At 38.4% G+C, this 20,651-nt stretch overlaps 1 protein-coding gene across 2 annotated transcripts; it reads right to left on the reverse strand.

Annotated features, from left to right (window-relative positions):
- Window positions 1–787: 787 nt before the first annotated feature.
- Window positions 788–17,185, reverse strand: LOC122671598 (multiple RNA-binding domain-containing protein 1-like). Of its 2 annotated transcripts, none has more exons than XM_043868907.1 (15): window positions 17,000–17,185; window positions 16,808–16,915; window positions 16,599–16,713; window positions 15,713–16,425; window positions 15,454–15,585; window positions 14,964–15,053; window positions 14,707–14,824; window positions 12,293–12,616; window positions 9,103–9,167; window positions 8,382–8,556; window positions 3,490–3,594; window positions 3,302–3,403; window positions 3,037–3,210; window positions 1,180–1,311; window positions 788–1,090 (listed from the first exon to the last, which is right to left on the reverse strand). In XM_043868907.1, coding segments are annotated over exons 1-15 (2,529 nt in total). In that variant the 5' UTR covers window positions 17,002–17,185; the 3' UTR covers window positions 788–916. The 2 variants fall into 2 exon arrangements, with proteins under 2 accessions (XP_043724842.1, XP_043724841.1); XM_043868906.1 differs by having other exon boundaries at window positions 14,707–14,830; window positions 17,000–17,184.
- Window positions 17,186–20,651: the final 3,466 nt, after the last annotated feature.

Raw genomic sequence — 20,651 nt, forward strand, 5'->3', positions numbered from 1 at the left:
TCCCATTTAGTTGGGCTAAGGATATTAAGTTATTATTTTTCTAAATATAATCTTTAAGGTGGAATCTAATCATGTGTAGGTCCGGAACCTTTTAGTGTATCATACATTACAATTTTTTGGTGCTTCAAACTTTTACTGGACAGTTTAAATTGATATAACGAGAGAGAGAGAGAGAAGGGGGGGGGGGGGTGGAGGAGGTAGAGCGAATAATAGTGTATACCAATTTAAGCCCCTTCAGTTTACCACTACAAAAAATTAAAATTTTAAGCCCTTTCAGTGCTGATCTATTAAGTTGGACCCACCTGAGACTAGGCGCTTTTTTTTTTTGTTGGTAGAAACCTGAGACTAGGTGCGTATGTTATCATGAAACACGTATTACGTCTCATTCAGCCCAAGATATTTGCCTTTCAGAAAATGATGGCATAGAGAGATTAAAAATAATGCGACTCCCAAACAGAAAAACTAGGGCTGCGTTTGGTATGCATTTGCCTTCCAAGAAATCAGACGAAACGCAATCTTAATCATCCACCCATGACCAATTATTTATTTAACGTATATTTATCATCTATATTCTCAACCTCATATGGGTACCGGAGACACCACCCCCTAAGATCTAAGCCCCAAATCTTGGTTAAAGAGAATGGACCATATAGCTATACTTTGAAAGTGTTTGAAATTATATAGTGGACATTTTGAAATTAACGTTGTGGTTAGTAGGATTTCTTAGAATGCATACCAAACCCAGCATAGAAGATGCTTTCAACTAAATAACTCATAAGAATAATGCGACTCCTAAACAGGAAAACTGGCTGTAGATGCTTTCATCTAAATAACTCATATACAGAGTAACTTGTGTGATCGATGAGACAACTCACTTTAGCTTTCAGACTTCTACGCCACAAAATTGTCTGAAGCACTAAGCTGCAATCCTTTGAAACTTAATATTGCCTTCTTCAACGAGAGCCAATTGTTTCCTTTTCTTGGACAACTTAGTTGGGTTCTGAAACCCATTTTGCTCATCAGTGAACTGTGCAGCAGTTCTAGCCCGTAGTTCTTCCAAACTCTCACCTTCTTTTGCTCGTTCCAATACCTAAAAATAATAATAGGGAGTTGTAACCATGGTCCTGTGGTAACCAAGCAGATGAACATACATATTGCAAAAATTTTTAACAGCCTTACCAGATGGCGACCATATAGATGGGTGCTTGCAAGAGCTTGAAGTGCATTCTGCGCCTCTTGCTTTGTGACATACTCCACAAATGCAAAGCCTCTATGGCTTCCCAACTTCATCGGCAGCCTTAAACTTTTAATCTACCACATATCGCAATAAATGAGTAGAAACAATTGGACAAATCAAAATGAGTTAACAGTGGGATCATCTCATGGTTCTTAGCAGTAATACAGTTAATCTATGCGCAGATGCAGTGACAAAATTTATCCCGACTCAAAGACAATTGTATATTAAATAGAACGCATGATCAAAGGAAAACTTGATGAATGATCGAGTCAAATGAATAAGGATCCATGCATATAGGACCTAAAACAAATTCTTTTTTTTCTTGGGTTTGGTGGGGGGGAGGGGGGGAGTGGGGAAGGGAGGAAAGGTATTAAGAGCATCTAAAAAATTACTTCAGTCCATAGAAATTTATGTAATCTGAAAGGATTTGGCTTCTAGAGGATTGGTTCCTTACATGGGAGATTTAAAGAACATGAAGTTTGCAGCAACAGACATCAATCATGAATTCAGAAAGATCCTCAATTACAAAGACGGATCAAATAAAAGGCTGCATGGAAGAGGAATCTCAGAATATTGAATCCAGAGAATGCGTCCCATGTACATTCAGGCAGAAAATAAAATGCCAAATGATCTCAATCCTCAGATTGCATTTTAGAAGTACAAGAAACTTCCTGCTTAGCTAAAGTGAGTAAAAGTCACTCAGTTTCAAGACAAAACCAACGTTGTGCAAAAAAATAATAATGCCACTGAATTACTAGAAAAAGAAAACTATCACACATACTTGGGACTGGTCTTAATGAGACATGGGAATGACTGAACCCCAACAAGGGTCTGAGAACTTGGTCTTACATTGAAAGATCACACTCTCTTGCCATGTGGTAGATATGGAAGAAAGATGCAGGTGGATTAATTTTATAAGAGAACCTCTTGTTGTAGTTGCATAAATTACAACAATGGTACTTCATTATAATGAAATATTGTCGCATTATTGTAACTTCCAATCATTTTGCATTCAGTTTCAGGGCACTTCCCTACTTGTTTGGGGCTGGAACTTGACCAGTTGAGCTGTCTGTGAGTTGCTCTATCACATGGAGCCACCCATATTTGCCACATACTAAGTTGCAATGAAGGCAAAACTCAACTTTTGTGATGTTCAATATCCCCTGATTTGACACTGGTCACATCACTAAGGCAGTAAAATAGAATTAGATGGAACTGGTATGAGTTGCAAATAATTCCTAAACATTTTATAAAGAAGAATCTAAATGTCCTCACAAGTTCATACGCCCAAGGAACGAGATTATTGGATACTGAAACTATCCATAACTTTCTCATTTCTTAGTTGTCCCCTGGATGTTATATTGTGTCTGCCTCTTGATCTTTGCAGGGCAATTCATAAGACATTATCTCAATCCTGAAGTAGATGGAATTGGTTGGAGGGTTGCAAATAATCTTTTGTTGAATTTCTAGAAAAAAGGATCTAACTTGATGCCCTCAAAAGTTCGTATGTCCATAGAACAAGAGAACTGGAAACTGAATTCATCCACAACTTTGCACAGAATTATTAGCCTGTCTGTTTCTATCTGTGCCTGTCTCTCGATCTTTAAAGAGTGATTTGTAAGACATTGATCTCAAACTAAGTTGTGCATTAACGAATAACTTTCCAACTAAGACCTTCAAGTTATTTACTTTACTTGTGTGCGCTTACCTCTTCCCAGAAGGTAAAGGGGGTAAACATGTTAAAGCATCTATTTATCATTCATTACATGATCTAAGAACAGGTTAGAACTAATGAGTACCTGGCCAAATGGACTAAATAGTTGCCTTAGTTCTTTTTCTGTAGCCTCAAAAGCAACATTCCTCACAATTAATTTTGTTGAACTCCTATCTTTATCAACTTTTTTTGCCACTTGCCCATCCTTCTTGGCATGACAAAGTTGCAAAATAAGAGCATGTCCATCCAAAACAGTTCCCTGAAATAGACAAGACAAGTGTTTCATTACCTAACTAAAATTACAGAAAGACACATGATACTCTTGAGGAGTTACTATCACAAGTTATAACCTGTAAATCCCTGCACACATTTGTCCCAGTTTCTACAGAATCAAACTCAATAAAACCAAAACCCATTGAGAGAGTGTTCCCATTTTTCAGGTGCTTCTTTATCTGCACAATGACAGAACTGAAACATGAGAGAAGAATAAGATAAAAAAAATATAAAATGATAAAGACGTCCAGTGCCAAAAAATTACCCTGATACTCTGGATCTTTCCTTCCTTCACATTTTCACTAAAATGCTTTCTCAGACTCTCATCAGATGTTTTGAAATTCAGATTCTTGACAAATAGAGATCGAGACTGTAACCCAAAGAGAGGTATTGTTAACAGATCAATGGAAATATCATCTGCAGTGAAATGCATGTAATCATTTCCAATGAGTGTGTAAATTGACAGTTTTTTCAGTGATCAGCAAAAGTAGCACTCATGGATAGTGCCCAAAAGTAGCATATATGGATTTTACTGAAACTTCAACAATAAATTTGATTTGTGCTCCCCACCCCACCACCCAAAGGTTATGTAAGGGTGTCAAATACATAGAGCAGGCACTGTTTTGTGTAGTTTGGAAGTAGCCATTAGTGATTTGTATAATTTTGTTAAGGGAAGTAGTTTTCTGTCCGGCAGTGTGGCCTACGCCAGCACTCCCATGTGTCTATCTCTCTCCTCCTTAAAACAAGGGGGCAGAGGTGTCTTTTCACATCGGGAGGAGAGAGATAGACTCATGGGAGTGCTGGCGCAGGCCACACTCCTGGACAGAACTTTTTCCCTTTTGTTAATTTTTAAACTTCTACATAGATTGGCAAATGCAGCCACTATCTTGTAACTTTCCCTAAATATTATGGGTAGTGCAGGTAACATGATAAATTTATTGAAGGAAAAGGTGGATGCATACAAGCCTTGCCAAAAGAGCTTACGAAAAGCTGTAAAAGGCAATCCCCACACACCACAGGGTGGGTGATGTAGATAAAACACAAGGGCTAATTTTAATGGAGAAATGTAACAAGCTTTGGATTGGGTTATGTATGTGTTGGGCCTTTGAACCAATATGTTTTCATTGCAATGGGCCACTTTAATGGGCCTATAATATGGGTAGAAGCTAGGCCTATGAAAATAGTTAAGTGTCTTTATTTCTATATTTTAATTGTTATTAAGTGTTAGGTTGGATTAGGATTCTATAAGTCCAATCCAGTTTTGAGTTAGGTTCCTTCATTATTTTAGTTTCCTAGTCAGTTTATGCTACTTAATTAATTAAGGATTGGTTTAGACCTTTCTTTTTTAGTGTTTTAGTCTTCAATGTAAGTTTGTAAGGGGGTCCAGCCTTGTACATGGATTTTATTAATGAATGAAGATGGCTTTTTACTGCTCTTTTCTTTGGGACTCAGAATCTGATTTTGGGATTCAACTATTCTATAGGAGAGACTCCAATATTGCTGGTGGGATTCCAGCAAGGCTAGGTGAGAAGCCTGGTCATATCCTCCTATTCTATTCTTCTTCTCTTCTCTAATCTTTCCATCAATTCTAATTAAGTAGCATAAACTTAACTTTTCTTTCATTCATATCTTTTTGTTGCTGAATCTGTTACTAGTTAATGGTCTAAAATTGCTATCCAGTTGTTTAAACTTCCATTAATGTTCTGGTTCTGATCTTTGCATAAAACCCAGTTTCATTCAAGTTTTTCCAGTTTCATTCAAGTTTTTTGAATTCCTATTCCAACAAGGAATTCCTGAGACTCAATTTTAACCGTTGGAATTCAAATCTGATTTCACATTAAGCTTTCGGTTTCTGTTCTAAAGTTCTGCTGTCGTTTGGAACTTAAAAAATCCAATTTTTACACTGATTTCCAGAAATCCTTCTCACACTAGGATTTTCTGGATTCTTCAGTTTTGTGGCTGGTCTTTCAGATTTGATTACTGTTTTCTGTTATAGTTTCAAGCCACTGTTTATCCATCGAATCCGTTCATTATTCTTCTCCATTATTCTGACCTTCAACCAGAATATTAGCCCATTCTGATTCTTGGATTAATTGTTATTCAATTTCTTCTGAAATCTGGTTTCCAAACCTCACTGCGATTCTGGTTTTCAACTGAGTTTCTAAACGTAATCCTTTAGTCTTCTAGAAACCCATCAGTGGTAGGGAGGAACCTTCATACTACACACAGGAAAACAAGAGCCCAGTCAGCACAGGCCATACCCTCTTTACCACCAGTAAAACAGCATCAAATCAACCATCCCTGATGGATGTCCCAGCCATAAAACTCCACTTTCACACATTTACGGGTAAAGAGAAGGATAAAGAGAACAAGGGGGCAAAAAGCTGCAAATAGGCTATATAATTATTCTATTACTAAGCTGAAAGATTTCAGATTTCTCTTACTCAGAGATGTCCTGGACATGGATTCCTTTTCGTCAAGGGTAGTCATTTGGTGTGTCACTATATCCTTCAGGAGGAGAATCACTTTGAAGATTTGATAGTTGTGGCATCCACAAACACCCTTACTGATGCAGATCAGAGGTAATCTATCAAGTACGAACGCAGTTGGAGAATCAGACCAGAAAAACCTAATGTAGAATAGCTAGGCTGCAACTAATTCTACAGGAGGATCGTAAACTCTTCAATGAAGAAGAGCATCCACAGCGTATTTTGAGGCTTTCTTCAATCAGCAACTAAGGTAGCAAGAAATCTTCTATTGAATGAATGAATCCCAGCAATAGATTGGAACCTCGGTTGATCTCAGATTTGCAGGGATTGAAATATTAAAAAAAAAAAAAAAAAAAAAAAAAAAGAGACAAAAAAAGAGAAAAAATAGAGAAGGAAATAAGGATAGAAGGGGGGGCCTCTCACCGTACCTGTCTCTCACAGCCATTAATGGCTTTAACCAAGCTCATTCTTTCTTTTTTTCTCAAACTCGACTTGGCTGGTTAACAGCCTGTTCCTTTATTTAAAATTCCAACTGATTACATCCTAGGTTCTTCCAGAAATATCTCAGAACAAAAGTCCAATTAAAGTAAAACTTCCATTCCTAATCTGGAAAATAACTAAAACAATAAAACTCTAAAACCCCACGCAAGGCAGCAACCTTTTTGGATTCAAAGTACTCTACACAAGCTGTCATGTGGACCCACCAAATCTGAGAAAATACCTCCACTTTAGTCTTTACCGCATTAAGGGAAATAATCCTAAATTATCTCTAACTCCAATTACATCAAATAACTGAATAATATCCTAATGAAAAACCTATCTAAAACAGCTGTAGGAGTCCTCCACGCATTGCCAATTGAGTCTTCAAACTGTTCGCATCCAGCTGGCTATGGGGCCCACCAGATCTACTAAAAAGTATTCCCAAACTGAGCAAATATAGGCTGTGACACAATTCACGTGAACAGTGTTTTGGTCTTTTCTTCTTCCTGTTTCTCCACGCAATCTGGACTTGGGCTGCCTTATGAGATGCTCCATCGAACTAACAAAAACCAGGCTGCCTCTCACAGCAGTTGAATCCCATACACTCGGCTGGTTTTGGGGCTTGTTCCTGCGGCTACACATGGGCCTGTGATCTACATCAAAACCTCTTGTGGTTCTGGTTTGAACCAGTTTTTCCTGATTCAGAACTGGCTCGTGGATTAAGTTTCTGGTTCACCTAAAGCGTCTCCATGATTTTACTAGTTGAATAAAGATTGGCTTTCTGCCTCTATGTGGTTGCTGTGAGATGCAGCAGCACCCTTGGTGAGATGCCAAGGTAAGGCTGTTGGGATTCCAGTCCAGGTTCAACTGAGAAGCTTGATTCATATCCTTCCCTTCTACTCTTTTTATTAATTCCTTCATCAAAATCAGGTTAGTACTCTGAACTTGGATTTTCATGAGTTTGTTATTTTCTCATTCTCCTAAACCATACCTGAAATTCTGTTACTACTTACTATTTGATAATTTGATCATTAAAAATCCAACCTTTTCACTGAAACGAAAAGTCCTTTTTCCACTAGAACTTCCTGACAACTTGAGTTTCAGATCTGATATTTCAAATCTGTTTTCAGATTTCATGAACCGGGTTTGGTTCTCAAGGCATCCCTGATTTCAAAATCTGAACTTGCTGTTGATTTCTTAGAATCCCATTTCAAGTCTGATTTTATTCAACTCAGTTTCGAAAATCTGTTTTCAAGTTCTGGTTTCAGATTTCTGTCTTACTATTAAATCTCAAGTAGGATTCTTCAGATTCTGGAATCCGATATTCGAATTGGGCCCAACTTTTGGTATTTTATTATCCATTTATCATAATACCTGAATAGAAGGCTTGACCAGATTTTGGAACAGATCAGAGTCTTTGATTTTCTGATATTAAAGATCTACAGAAATCTGGTTTTTGACTAGTCTGCCATTCTGGTTTCTTTGTGTCTCTATAACTAACCATAGGTGATTAGAAACCCATTCATCCTTACTACGTGGGCAACTCGTGTTAGAATGACTTTGTCAAAGAGGAATTGCTGACAAAGTTAGATTTACACCAAGGAGCACTGATTCTTGCATCTCTTTGCCGTAATTATGAGTGAGAAGAAAAGGCAAATGCAGGACAAGATCCCATGGCGTGCATTGTTTGTTGACGCGATTACTTTTGTCAACAATGCTAGATAAGGGAGAAATGTGTTTATGAATACAAAGGGAAGTTTAAAATGAAATGGTTTTCAGATAAACTGGACTAAAAAAGAACATGTGTGTAAGAGAAAAACAAAAGGGATCACTATAGATAGATGACCTACAGATCCTGCAAGGCAACCACTTATATCACCTTGTTTCATTTTGTCATATGAGGGGAGCTATTGAAAATGACGACAATGCAAAGAAGCTTCTGAGATACTTGATCAACAGTCCATATCATTAAAATAAATAGAACAGTATAAAGAAAGCAATAAAACCAGCTATGTTATTTGTACCAAAATGTTGGGCAGCGCAGCTTATCAACAAGCCTTCAGTTGCCTAGCTTGTGAATTCCTCTGGTTCGGTAGGCCTTATCAATTTTATATTTCATTTTAATAAAGAAAACTAAAAGAAAAATAGCCACATACGCAAGTTTAGAAAGAAATTTTTTTTGTCAAACCTCAATTCTATCAGGATCAATATCCACTTCTGATAATCCTTCCACACGCTGCTCTAGTAACACTCTCTTGACATCTTTTTCACCAACAATGGCATTACTTTGTGACTTGGTCTCTGATGTTGCACTCAAACTAAGAACGTCGTTGGGGGCCCATTCCAAATATAATGGAGCATCTCTGAGAAAGGAGAAAATGAAGATAAAACTCCATTCCAAATGAAATAGAGCAAGCATCCATAAAAAGAGGGGGGGGGGGGGGGATGAAGATGAATTCAATCTCGATAATGTAAAACAGCTAATGCTTTCAATGTAAACTGTGACAGCAAGCATATTAGACTAAAAAAATAAATAAATGAAATAGCAGTGACATAGACATTCAAGCAAGAAATTGTGGCTGGATGGTTCAGAAATTGTCCATGGAGAACGTCTCACATTGTCGTCAAATCTGTCATTTGGTGTTCATCCCTGTTTCCTTCAACTAGAAGCCAAGGGCCCAAGACTAGACAAAGTGAATTGAGGTCTAGAAATGTTGAGGGGATTGATATTCCTCTTTGGTGTTTGTATCAGCTTAGTCTTACTGCAGTCTTGTATTTGGTCCTGTTTTTAGGGGATTCTGGTCCGCCTGTGTTGTTGTTGTTGTACACTATTCTATATCTTTCAATAAAACCTGTTATTTAGCCCCACCCCACCCCCAACCCAAAAACAAAAACACAAACTAACTTACTTGTAACGTTTATATGCTAAGCCTTTGAAAGCTGCACGTGCTTCAGCTGCTTCAAGGAAAACAACCTGAAATAACCATTCACAGGACATCATCAATTAGATAAAAGAAACAATGCTGTGTTAAATATGTAAAAAAAAAACTAACTAGCAATTCACAACCACATAAAGTAACATAACTTTAAGAAGCTCAATTACATATGTTCAGAAATCAAATCCATTTCCACTAGGAATGTTTTTTTTGACTTTGCAGTGACGAAAATTGCTTGTGAGATGTAAAAAATTTATATATCAAAACACAGGAAAGATGACATACATATTTTATAAATGAAAATCAGAATACTTCAAGATACATGTTGGCATAGGATCATGGTATTAGAGCCACAAATCTAGTTATTCGAGATAGACCGGATGGACCGGCATGAAGGCTGATTGCCACAATCTTGCAGTTAGCTGGAAATGTTTACACGAGTTGACAAACGTCACCTCTACTAAGCTTCTTCCTCCTCCCGATAAAAAATTCGTGGAGCTTTTTGAACCTCGACCCTTTGAATCAGAAATTCAACCTCGAGTTCTCAATTGGCAGGATATTAAATTATCAAAAGAATGGTTAATTACCGATATCCTTGACACCCCCCAGCGTCTTAGGTTGGAACAAAATCCCACCTTTGAACTACAATCCTCTGGCAACAACCTCTACATGAAACGGAGAAATTCCATTTCAGGCCCCTCTTCTTCTTCTTCTTCAACTCCACCTACCTCTTTCGGTCCCACTTCCTCTTCTTTTGGTGAAGGAACACGCGCCCTTTACCACATCCTCCCCCTACTGGTCCCCCTTATATACCTCCTAGATTCTACAAAAGTAATCAACCGGCAGATGAGCCAACAGAAGAATTTGGTGTCATCTTGTGACTTATCTGAATCTTAACGCAAGTATGAACCCATATAAGCCCCCTTGTTACGCAGAACAGGACCATCCGTATTTACATAGTGCACATGCATCTTCTAATACAACCCTTAGCAGTACTTTAAATTTTCTTGTCGATTTAAATATTTTGCAAAATGAAAAAATCACAAAAAAATTAGCTAATATTGAACGTCTTTTATCGGAGTCGGTTGACACACAACCAATCCCTGATATTCCCCCACGGGCAACGTTCTTATGCATAAGCACACTCACTGAAGAAACTGCGTCTGATGATGATTTTCTTTATCTTAAGGAAATTATTAACATAGCAAGCCCCAAACCTTACAAGAATAGGGCAACCATGCTTTCTGGTCTCTACTGTTGATATAGAAATCAAACATAGAACTTTGAAACTATTTAGGAGTTCATACAAGGAATCAGATTAGGGAATTTGCAGAACAAATCAGAAGCAAAAGAATATACCAAACTGTAAATTAAGCAAAGAAGCAAAAAGAAGAATAATAACAGTAGATATGACTGCAATTGATAAAGCAAAAGAGAGCCCCAATACAGGGTATCACAGCAAGGAAGAAGCGCAAAACTGTCCTGAAATATGAAGATTCCGATGATTCCAGCCCCTTGCTATCCAAATCGGGGCACCAAGCACACAGAAAACTCCAAAGCTCAACTCCATTCCATTCCATAAAATTCCCAATCTCAGATAGATAGATAGATAGATATAAAGACCAACTTTCCTTATGCTATTCGAACTCTAAGGAGATAAAACAGAGGTCAACTCTAAACAATGAAAGGGTTAACAATGACTTGGGCTGAAGTAGTAAATAAAAACATGATTGCTTACTGTTCGACAGAGATACATAGCCCCATAGTGGCAAAACAGGCTTTATAATCACCACCAACTAGACTTAATTTTTGGTGAGCATGGATAAGTGTTATTGGCTTAATTTTTAAAACAGTATCATATACAATGAAACTACTTTGAAGTAAGTCGCAAAAGTCCAAATGATCTTTCAGTGGGTCACCCTCATTATTCCACATGGACAGATGATGTGGCTATCCAACATGATTTGGATTAGCCATGTGTCAAATTTTAGAGCCTAATTCAATCCAAATACTGATGGAGATGCACCACAACCTAAAAGGGCCAGCACAAGAGGCCAGATCAAGACAACTCAGCGCTGGCCCACGGCTTAGCCTGGCCAGGCTATTCTCAGCCTTGCCGTAGACCTATTTGGGCATCCAAGATCCAGCCAGCACTCCCTAAAAGCTGACTGTTCAATTTGTGCCTTTCTAATTTGTCTTTTCATGTTCCTAGGTTAATTGATGTAGTGGGTTTTACTTTTCTAGGTAGTATTAATTAGTCTTTTAGTTTTCCTAACTAAGTAGTTATTATTGCTTGATTGTACTTTTACATGTCTAGGAATTGTTATCTATGTTTGGGGAATTCTGAATTCTAAGTCTCTTTAATGTTATTTTGCTGTACTCAAGGCTTTCACCTCTACATAATGCAAATCTTGGCTGCTTTCAAAGCCAGCCATCGAATTTTACAGCATACTATCTGAGTATTTACTTGTGTGACTCAAGTGGGCTTAGGTAAGACTTACACAGCGGGGCAACTAGTGGGACTCTGGCTTGCCAGGGTTATCTATTATCTTCTACATTCAGTTATCAACCCTCCATCACCATTTGCACCAACACCTCCTTCATCTTTAAATGCCAATACGGTAGATCAGAACAGAACTCAACCTGAACTTAACCTGCACCTATCTCTATTCTCTACCAGCCTTCGATCTTGGCATGCTCGCATTTATAGGTCAGCATCAAATACACCCCCTAGTGTATTGGCATGCATCCCCATGTATGTCCATGCACGTCTATGGTACTTTGACCATATTATTATATAGTCCCCCAAAACTCTATTTTCGAAGCTCTGTTTTCCCACTTGGCAAACACTATTTGGGAAGGAATTTGATACGTGAGCACTGAGCAGGGGATGTTGGTGTCTACCTGTCCACAAAATTTGTGCCGCAACTAAACTGCCACATAACAGATATTTGGGTCATACAAAAAGGCCTTCATATGTGGACTGCCAGGAAACAGGCCCTCAAAATTAAAAGGAAAAGAAAAATGAAATCTAATTACTGTAAGATAACAAGATAAAGGTGACAGATAACAAGATAAAGATGATATTCAGAACATTTTTTCGTAATAAAACACAAATACAAGAAACACCACCACCAAATAAGCAAAATGATAACACACATACCAGGGCCAATGTTTTTGTCGGGGGTAAAATAATTTTATCCAAACTCCCAAACTTTCCAAACATCTTAGCAAGATCTCCTTCAGAAGAACCATATGGTAAATTTTTCACTAAAATAACATGGCTGCTTCTTCTAGTGCCAACAGTTTTACCAACAGCTAATGCTTCCAATGCAGTAACGTTTACTCCCAAATTATTCAGAGCATTTTTGGTCTCTGCAATCACTTGGGTTTCTCCCAAAGCAATACGCACAGCAAGATCATCTGCTTCACGGTCAAGCAGATCACTTTTATCGACACCAAGTGTCCTGGCAATGTTTTCAACAACCTATGCAAATGAATAAGAACAAATTAGAATAATTTTGGAAGTAGGCCAATCAAGAAAGTTGAGTTCAAGTATACGCCCATGTAAGGCCACAAAAAGAAGATTAAGAAGTAATAAATCAGAGAACCAAGCACGAATCAACATAAATTTCTATGGACGCAACTTTGAGATCTCATTCAAGACTCCGAAGTCCGAATAGTTAAGTGGTACATAGTACATATTTACACCAATCAAGTCAAGATGCATTAAAATTAGGTAAGGATGTACAAAAAGAACAACCATATTACACAGGGAGAAACCACACAACCCACCCCCTGCGTAAATCAACATTTAAAAAGGAAAGACTTATCTCTCTGTTGCTAGACTTGAATGATTTCACAGCACTGGATACCCCTTCAGAAAGGCTTCCAATCCCTGAAATTCTTTGATGGGCACAGTCCAGTGCCCTCCCCCCATCAGCTTGAGCCAGCCTCTAGATTTATTTCAAATATATGGTCATTCTTTTTCTTCCAAAGAACCCCATGAGATGACATAAGGAATGAACCCCCAAAAAATTGAAGCTATTTAGATCCAACTGTATTCAGGAAGTATAACATAGTTAAAAAAACTCAAAATTTCAGTGATTTCAACGAGGCTGAGATGAAATTACAGACAAATTAAGGACTTGGCAATATTTTGGTCGAATTTCCGGTGTTTTGCCGAAATTTTGGTGATGAAAATGATTTGGGGAATAATAACTTGTTCCACAAGGGAGCAGAGTCATATTCTATTTATAATAAGAGGAGAGAAAGAGCAAATTACAAGGACACCCTCAGAACAATACATAATTACAAGGGTACCCAAAACACCCTTTTAACTCTGCATTACAACATTTGGTCATGTCTACATTGTAGACAAAAATGCACGGTTTCAGTGAAATTTCGGTTATTTCGATCGTTTTCCCCCTGAAATGGCCAACTGACACTCAAGGCAAAAACTGTAGTGTTTCAGCAAAATTTCGGTTATTTTGGTCATTTCAGTCAGGCCGAAACGAGACCAAGACCCAAGTTTTCGAATTATGGTATAAACATCTTCTACTGGGAAGAGAGAAGCCACTCAAAACTAATTATTTGCTCAAAACCTCAGGGTCATATTAAAATGTAGAAATAAAGGTTCAGTCATTCCCAACTTAATCTTGCTGTCCAATTTGAATCGTCTGTTTTGCAGCAACTCCAAAGTAAGAACTGAGCAAAAATAAATGGCCTGAAGGAAATACCTGAACCTTGGGTGGAGCTTGATAACTTTTATTTTTTTTGGTTCTATCCTATCTAGCTGCCTAATGGTACTTTAACTACCAACTACAAGAGATTTCTAACCACTACAAGGGGGGAGGGGGGAGGCAAACCACCGACCAACAAAGCAAGCAGTTGTTCACAGCTTGACAACTTCAATTGAGAGCTCTATCCCTATGATCAGGCCTCGGAAAATACACTTCAATCAAGAACCTTTAGCATCATTCTTCCACAATCTTTGATTGTAATGTTGTACACGAAACATTCTTCTCCAGGACTAAACTATTTTTTTTTGTAAAATCCAGGACTAAAATATAGAGCCTAGGATAAGCTGAAGCAAGATGTACAAACACCTCTTCTATCTGCACCCAATATAACAGTTAACCCAACCTCGTTCCAAGACCAGCACATCACATTTTGATGAAAATCGGTCAAACTAGTAATTGAGATTTCTATTGTAGGGAAAGGTCTATTATTCTTACTAAACACCTTGTGAAACCTCGTACTGCAATGTCTTCATTTCCAGCAAACTTGCAAGGAAAATCCGTCAGTCACTGAATACAATCACTAGTCGAGTTAGTTTCAGCATAATGTTTTGCCAGCAGAAAAGAATAGCTAAAATGGACAGGCCATGTTTAGCATTAGGCACAGTCTCCACTCATATCAACTGAATTATAAAAAAAATAGGCAACGGAATTAATTACCTCATCCAAGTGCATATAGATATGTTATTATTTAATGAACAGTTTAGCCTCCTTAGCCACCTACAATCTCAGTGATGAAAACAAATATATAATTGAAATTTTTTGTACTGGGGCAAACCGTATCAGCGCGCGTGAACAAGCTGTTCCATGCTTGTGTATCTCCACTAGCTTCAGATGCTTTCCTCTGTTCCTCCCTCTGTTGCTTAAAAGTTTTTGAAGCTTGACCAGCAGCAACACTAGACCTGAAAAATCAGCATACCCAAAAGGTAATGGTCTCTATTTAATCAACACAGGATTTAAAGAATAGTTCTAAAATCCATGAACAATCAAAATGCAGAAACATAACATAAGCTGTAAGAGCTTAGCACTACTGACTCTTGCTTCTCAGAAGGATTTTGTTGTTTTGCCGGCATAATGTGCAGCAATCTGCCTTGGAAAATAGAATTGTCTAATTCTTCCAATGCCCTGAAGAAAAAGAAATTAAATCAACAATGACTATAAAATGACATCAGTGGAAGTATTTTTCATGTCGATAGGTTATACATATCCAAGACATTCATGAAAAAGTCATCATCATTGGGAAACAAGAAGCAGGCATGATCTAGAGTTTAGACCTCAGAAGGTACGGGGAAAAGAAAAACAATAGTCTACATTTGCATCTTGGCTCATTACCCCACAGCAAATGATTCACAAAGTTCAAAGCTTGACGGGATCCTTAACCTTTATGAGGGAAGCAAACAAGGAAAGAAACCTAAATCCTTTTTGCAGATAAACAAAGTTTCATATCAAAATTTTCTCAACCTCTAAATAAGTCATTCTATAAAACATGAAAAACGCATCATATAGAATTATTAGAAATAGCTACCTAAGAGCAGATTCTGGAAGTGTATAAAGAACATAAGCAAATCCTTTAGACCGCTTGGTGTCTTTATCAACTACTAGATGGACCTGTGAGACATTGCCAAATTTGCTGAAGAGCTCTGCCAAATCATCCTCACTGAATTCCAACAGAAACATAACAGACCAATCAGAACAACCAATTGGAATTCCCAACTCCCTAATTAGGCTGCACTCAGATTTATTTCTATTATATTGAAAGAAGACTTGCTTGAAATAGAACATACGTTGCACTATATGGAAGATTGCGAACAAAGAGACGGCCAGTCTCTAGAACTTCTTCTCTTGCATCTTTTAGTCCTGATGATAGGTCTCCTTCACCATCAAAGTTTTCAGAAGAGGCCCCCTTTTTAACCTTATCTTTTGGCAGTTCATTTTGATTGGCTTCACATTGCTCCTCCATATCTAACTCCTCACTAGCATGATCATTGTTTGCAATGGGTGAATCATCATCACTTTCTGAATCCGACCATTGTCTCTTAACTCTGCTCTTGAAATAATCCATGTCTGAGACAACCTCGTCATTGAGTGCATTATCTGACTGCTTTGCTGCATGAGCATTCGATGACCCATTTTCTCTTTTATCATTTTCATCATATTCAACCTGATTTGAACCCGATTGTTGTACTTCTGCCTCATCCAACCGTTTCTGTTTTGTGCCAGCCTTACCACCTGGTTCAAGAAGGGGAACTCCCACAGAATCATTTGCCCACAACTTTGACTTAATTCGAGGCTGCATAACCTGAAGAAACTCCTGAAGCTGTGGGTCATTATTTTCGCTGCTTCTTTTAGAATTCTGAACAATTCCCTTGGTATCCACATGGCTTAAGCTTTTGGAACCAATGTTTTCCTTTTTCTCTTGGGCCACTTTCTCTTGCTTTGTTGCAGAATACTGACTCCATGGTCGAGGCATATTTGGATCCCCAACTTTACGAGCAACCTAAAGTAACAAACGGCAGGTATTTTCAGTTCAATTAAGTAAGCGTTCCAGTTACAATCATGCAGTGTTTGCTTTTAAGAGACTACGAACATTCTTTTTCTCCAATCTACCGCTTAAACCAATTACAGAACAGATATTAAATTCATAAATTCTCCAAGTGGCAAGTTACACACCTCACATGTAAGTCTACTGTTATCCAGGTATGAGTTATTGAAGAACTTGAGAGCTTCTTCAGCTTCTCCTTCAGTTCGAAAACCGATGAAAGCGAATTGCCTACTCTTACCATCTCTGAGAGTACCCACAGAACGGGGGAAAAAATCAATTTAAGACCAAATAGAACCTGACACAACAAAGGAACAGAACATAAATTTAGATGCTTTACTTGGTTCGCATGAGTTTGGCGTCGGTTACTTCTCCCTTCTGAGAGAAGAACTCTCTGAGACGATCCTCTGCAACATATTTAGGTAAATTCTTGACACAAACGCGAGACCTGAAAATACATCCATCCGATTAAATAAAGAAAAAAAATCCCAAGGAAAACAATTCTTATAATAAAGGAAGATAAAATACTCACATACTCCCTCAGCTTCAATGGCGGAATAGCAGAAGATCAAATTTTGAGATGATGCAATGTTATAGACACCTCAAGTGAGTGAAGAGTTCAAAAAACACAGGGGGAAGGAGAGATAAATATATGAACAGCACTTAGTGTTGCTCAAAGCCCAATAAGAATTGTCGAGAGAGCTCTGTTAGCTAAGCAGCGAATGGAACTAGATGGCACTTCAATGCCTCATAAAAATATGACACAAAAGAAAGAACACGGCGCTTTAGCGGATAAAGATCCTCTCCAATTCTTTAATCTGCAATTCCCGGTAATGCCACCTTCCCTATGCGACACATGGCACAAACAAATCTAATGGCCAAGAATGGTTTACAGCATTTCATGAAACTCTACACATTTTGACTGCATATGGACAAAAAAAAAAAAAAACCCCAGAAAGCAGAAACCCTGTTGGACCCTAACAATCCGAGAGGATTTTTATGCCCTTCCCTCCCAATCAAATGAAAGACTGGTTCGAACTGGATTGCTTTCTCCCTGGAGATCCAATCGAATTGGGGTTTTAGGTGGAGATTGTTTACTCACAAACCAATGGATTCCACGTAATAATCTCTCGATTCAGCAAGGTGAGAACTATTACAAAGAATCTGAAACAAATGGATTTCATACCTACAATTGACCCCACCCACTACTCCCCCACACTGTGAATCCCCCTCCCCTCCTGATGACTATGGCTCTCACCCTTCTAACCAACTTCCTATGCTTGAATTCCCTGTTTTAATTTGTGCAGGACACAATAGTTCTGGATTGACAACAGTAAGATGGGCTTTTAGTATTATGCTTCATGGAAGAGTTCTGTTTTTGTTGGACAAGTGTGTGTCCATCAAACTCGGTTCGATCCGGTTCAACCTGATTCACCTTTGTATTGAACATTTATACATTTTAGTTTAATATTATCACATGCAATATAAACTTTTTGAGCATTATGTGTCCGTAAGTTTTACTTAAAATGGTAGTCACGACTAGGGTTTGGGTTGGGCACCCTTATCATATGGTCGTCGCATTGGGTATGCCTAGACATGTGATGTCAGGGTACGAATACGAGTGCTCACATGTTTGATGTGTGCATTGGCGAAGAATCTACTTTGTCGATTCCCTCATGTATTACTATCAGATGTAGGAAGGGATAGACATGTGTCACCGACACCCTATACCTGAGGGAACCCTGTCACTGCAAAGTGTGATCGCATGCTTTGGTTCATCAATGACTAAGACTCAAGCGAGTCGAAGCCGATGTTTTGGGAATGCGTGAACATTTTATGAGTGAAGGAGTTATCCAACATGGTCACCACTGTCCGATTGGGGAACACCAAGATTGAAACTATCTGTGCATGGTCGGATCGGAATCTGGATCCAGTGCCGTTTTGGAAATGGTTTTGCAAAATTTATTTTACATAAAATGATACGTTATATATATTTATTTGAACAAAGTGTTTAATCAAATTTTGTGGGACCCGATCAGATGCACAGATGCTCTTATATGGATATGTACTATGGATTGGGGTTTAGCAGTACATGTGTACATGCCCTAGATTCCATAATGATGGTGTTGATTAGTGGGGGGTTGTATATGATAAATAGTTATCATATAGGGAGTTATTTGGAATTTGCTATTTTAATTAGTATTTTATTTAATTAATGGATATGGTGCTAATTATAATTATCCATTAAATATTAAATAAAGTAATTAATTAATACTTTCCCTATTATATTCTGTTTGTTCACCTGTGTAGCACTTTGAGTTTAAACAAAACTGCCAAACAAAGAAATAGAGAGAGTCAGACTCTCACAGGGGTTCTATTAAATCCTACTAGGATTTAATTAAATCCAAATAATATATATAGGGAACCAAAATGCAGAAGGGAGGAGAGCTCTCCACGTTTTTGGCAGACACCCTCTCTCCTGCTTTTTGGTCTCTCTCTCTCTCTCTCCCTCATGTGATCTCTCTTCTTCTTCTTCTTGCTTCTCTCATCTGTGTTTGAGAGTTAGGGTTTTAGAAACCCAGATCTGTGCTGAAGAGTTTGAGAGCATCTGGGATTGGCTTAAAAACCCTTGGTAGCATCATTGGAGGTTCAGATCTGTTTACTTGGAGTGCTCACTGGAGGAAAAACCACTGTCTATTGGAGGAGCAACACTTGAGGCTCACCTGGTTAGCAGTTCTTTGTTAATTCCTTCAGTTATTTAATTATTAATATATATGGGATGCGGAAGAAACTCGAATCAATTTATTTCCACTGCGCATTCGAGTATGGGATGGATCCCTCTTGCCATGTGATGGACTAGAGATGAATTTCTTCGTCCCTATTGTGATGGAAAAATTTATGGGACACAATAGGGAAGGAGAAACGCTAATAGGGATGCACCAGGGTTCCCATGGGCGACCATGGGACACCCTAAAAATTAAATGGGACACCATGGGATAGCCCAGGGCGTGCAAAACCCTAATTTTGTAGTATATTGGTTTTCCTAAGGAACCATGGCTTGATCCTTGGACCGTAGTTTGACCTACAATTTTTTGATGCAGGTCAACTAACTCCAACTAATGACTTGGAACCTGATCTGTTTTGTATAAAAAAGGGGTTAATATATGCTAAGGGTATGGGTATCGTTGTGAAGGAAATATGGGTTTCTAATCCACGTATTACCGAGTTGCTGCCTTCTCCAACCACTAAGTCATGGCTTTGGGATATGCTCATGGATCTTCTGTTTATTGTAAATACAACTCCTAATGTTAACTACTACTGTAAAAATACTGATCCGGTAAGGTTTGTAAAAGGCCTAACTAAAGCCAAGCAACGTAACCACTATGTACATTTTTCTACTACTTAACGCGTACTTATTGTGTGTTTTCATAAAAAAAAAAGAATCTGAAACTGGACTCTGCGGAAACCAGCGAACCAAATTTGCAACTGGTAGTGCTACTCACAATGGGGTTTGATTTGGGGGGTGAAATCCAAGGGGCTAGATCTCCCTAGAGTAGGGATGTTAACTCCCAAGGTCTGAGGAAGAAGGAAACGAGGTGGAAGAGAGATCGAACCGATTGTTAGGGTCCAACAATATTTCTTGAGCAGGGTAACGTGAGAAGAAGAAGAAGATGAGAAAAATAAAGAAAGGAAAAAACTTAAATTGAGTGGGAGGGAAGGGGATAAAAATCCTCTCTGATTGTTAGGGCCCAACAGTAACATGAGAGAGAGAGAAAGATTAGTTGGTCTGGAGGGCTGAACCAGAGCTTTATAGGTGGCGTTGAAGGAGGATCATCTGCTTCTTAACCTGATGCTGAAGAAGAAGAAGAAAAAGAAGAATCCTGTGGAGTGGGTTGGTCGGGCTTGCAGTCTTGCTTTTGTGGAGAAGCCTCAGAGGTGGGCTCAATGCCCAGACACTTGAGAAAGTCCCTAATAGCTCACTGTAAGAAATCACCGGGGTGGCTGCATCTGTATTAACTTGAAGAAGAAGAAGTTGCTCTGCTTTTCTCTTGGCGTTTCAGTTTCACTGTCTTTTGAGAAACGACCCTCCATTTTTTTTCTCCTGGGGAGCTTTCTGCGTTTTTTGGATTTACCATCTACACGGGTTGAGAAGATCCGGCTACCAAAACAGGTAGAGTTTCATG

The sequence above is a fragment of the Telopea speciosissima genome, chromosome 8, assembly GCF_018873765.1.
Source record: "Telopea speciosissima isolate NSW1024214 ecotype Mountain lineage chromosome 8, Tspe_v1, whole genome shotgun sequence".
Lineage (NCBI taxonomy): Eukaryota > Viridiplantae > Streptophyta > Magnoliopsida > Proteales > Proteaceae > Telopea > Telopea speciosissima.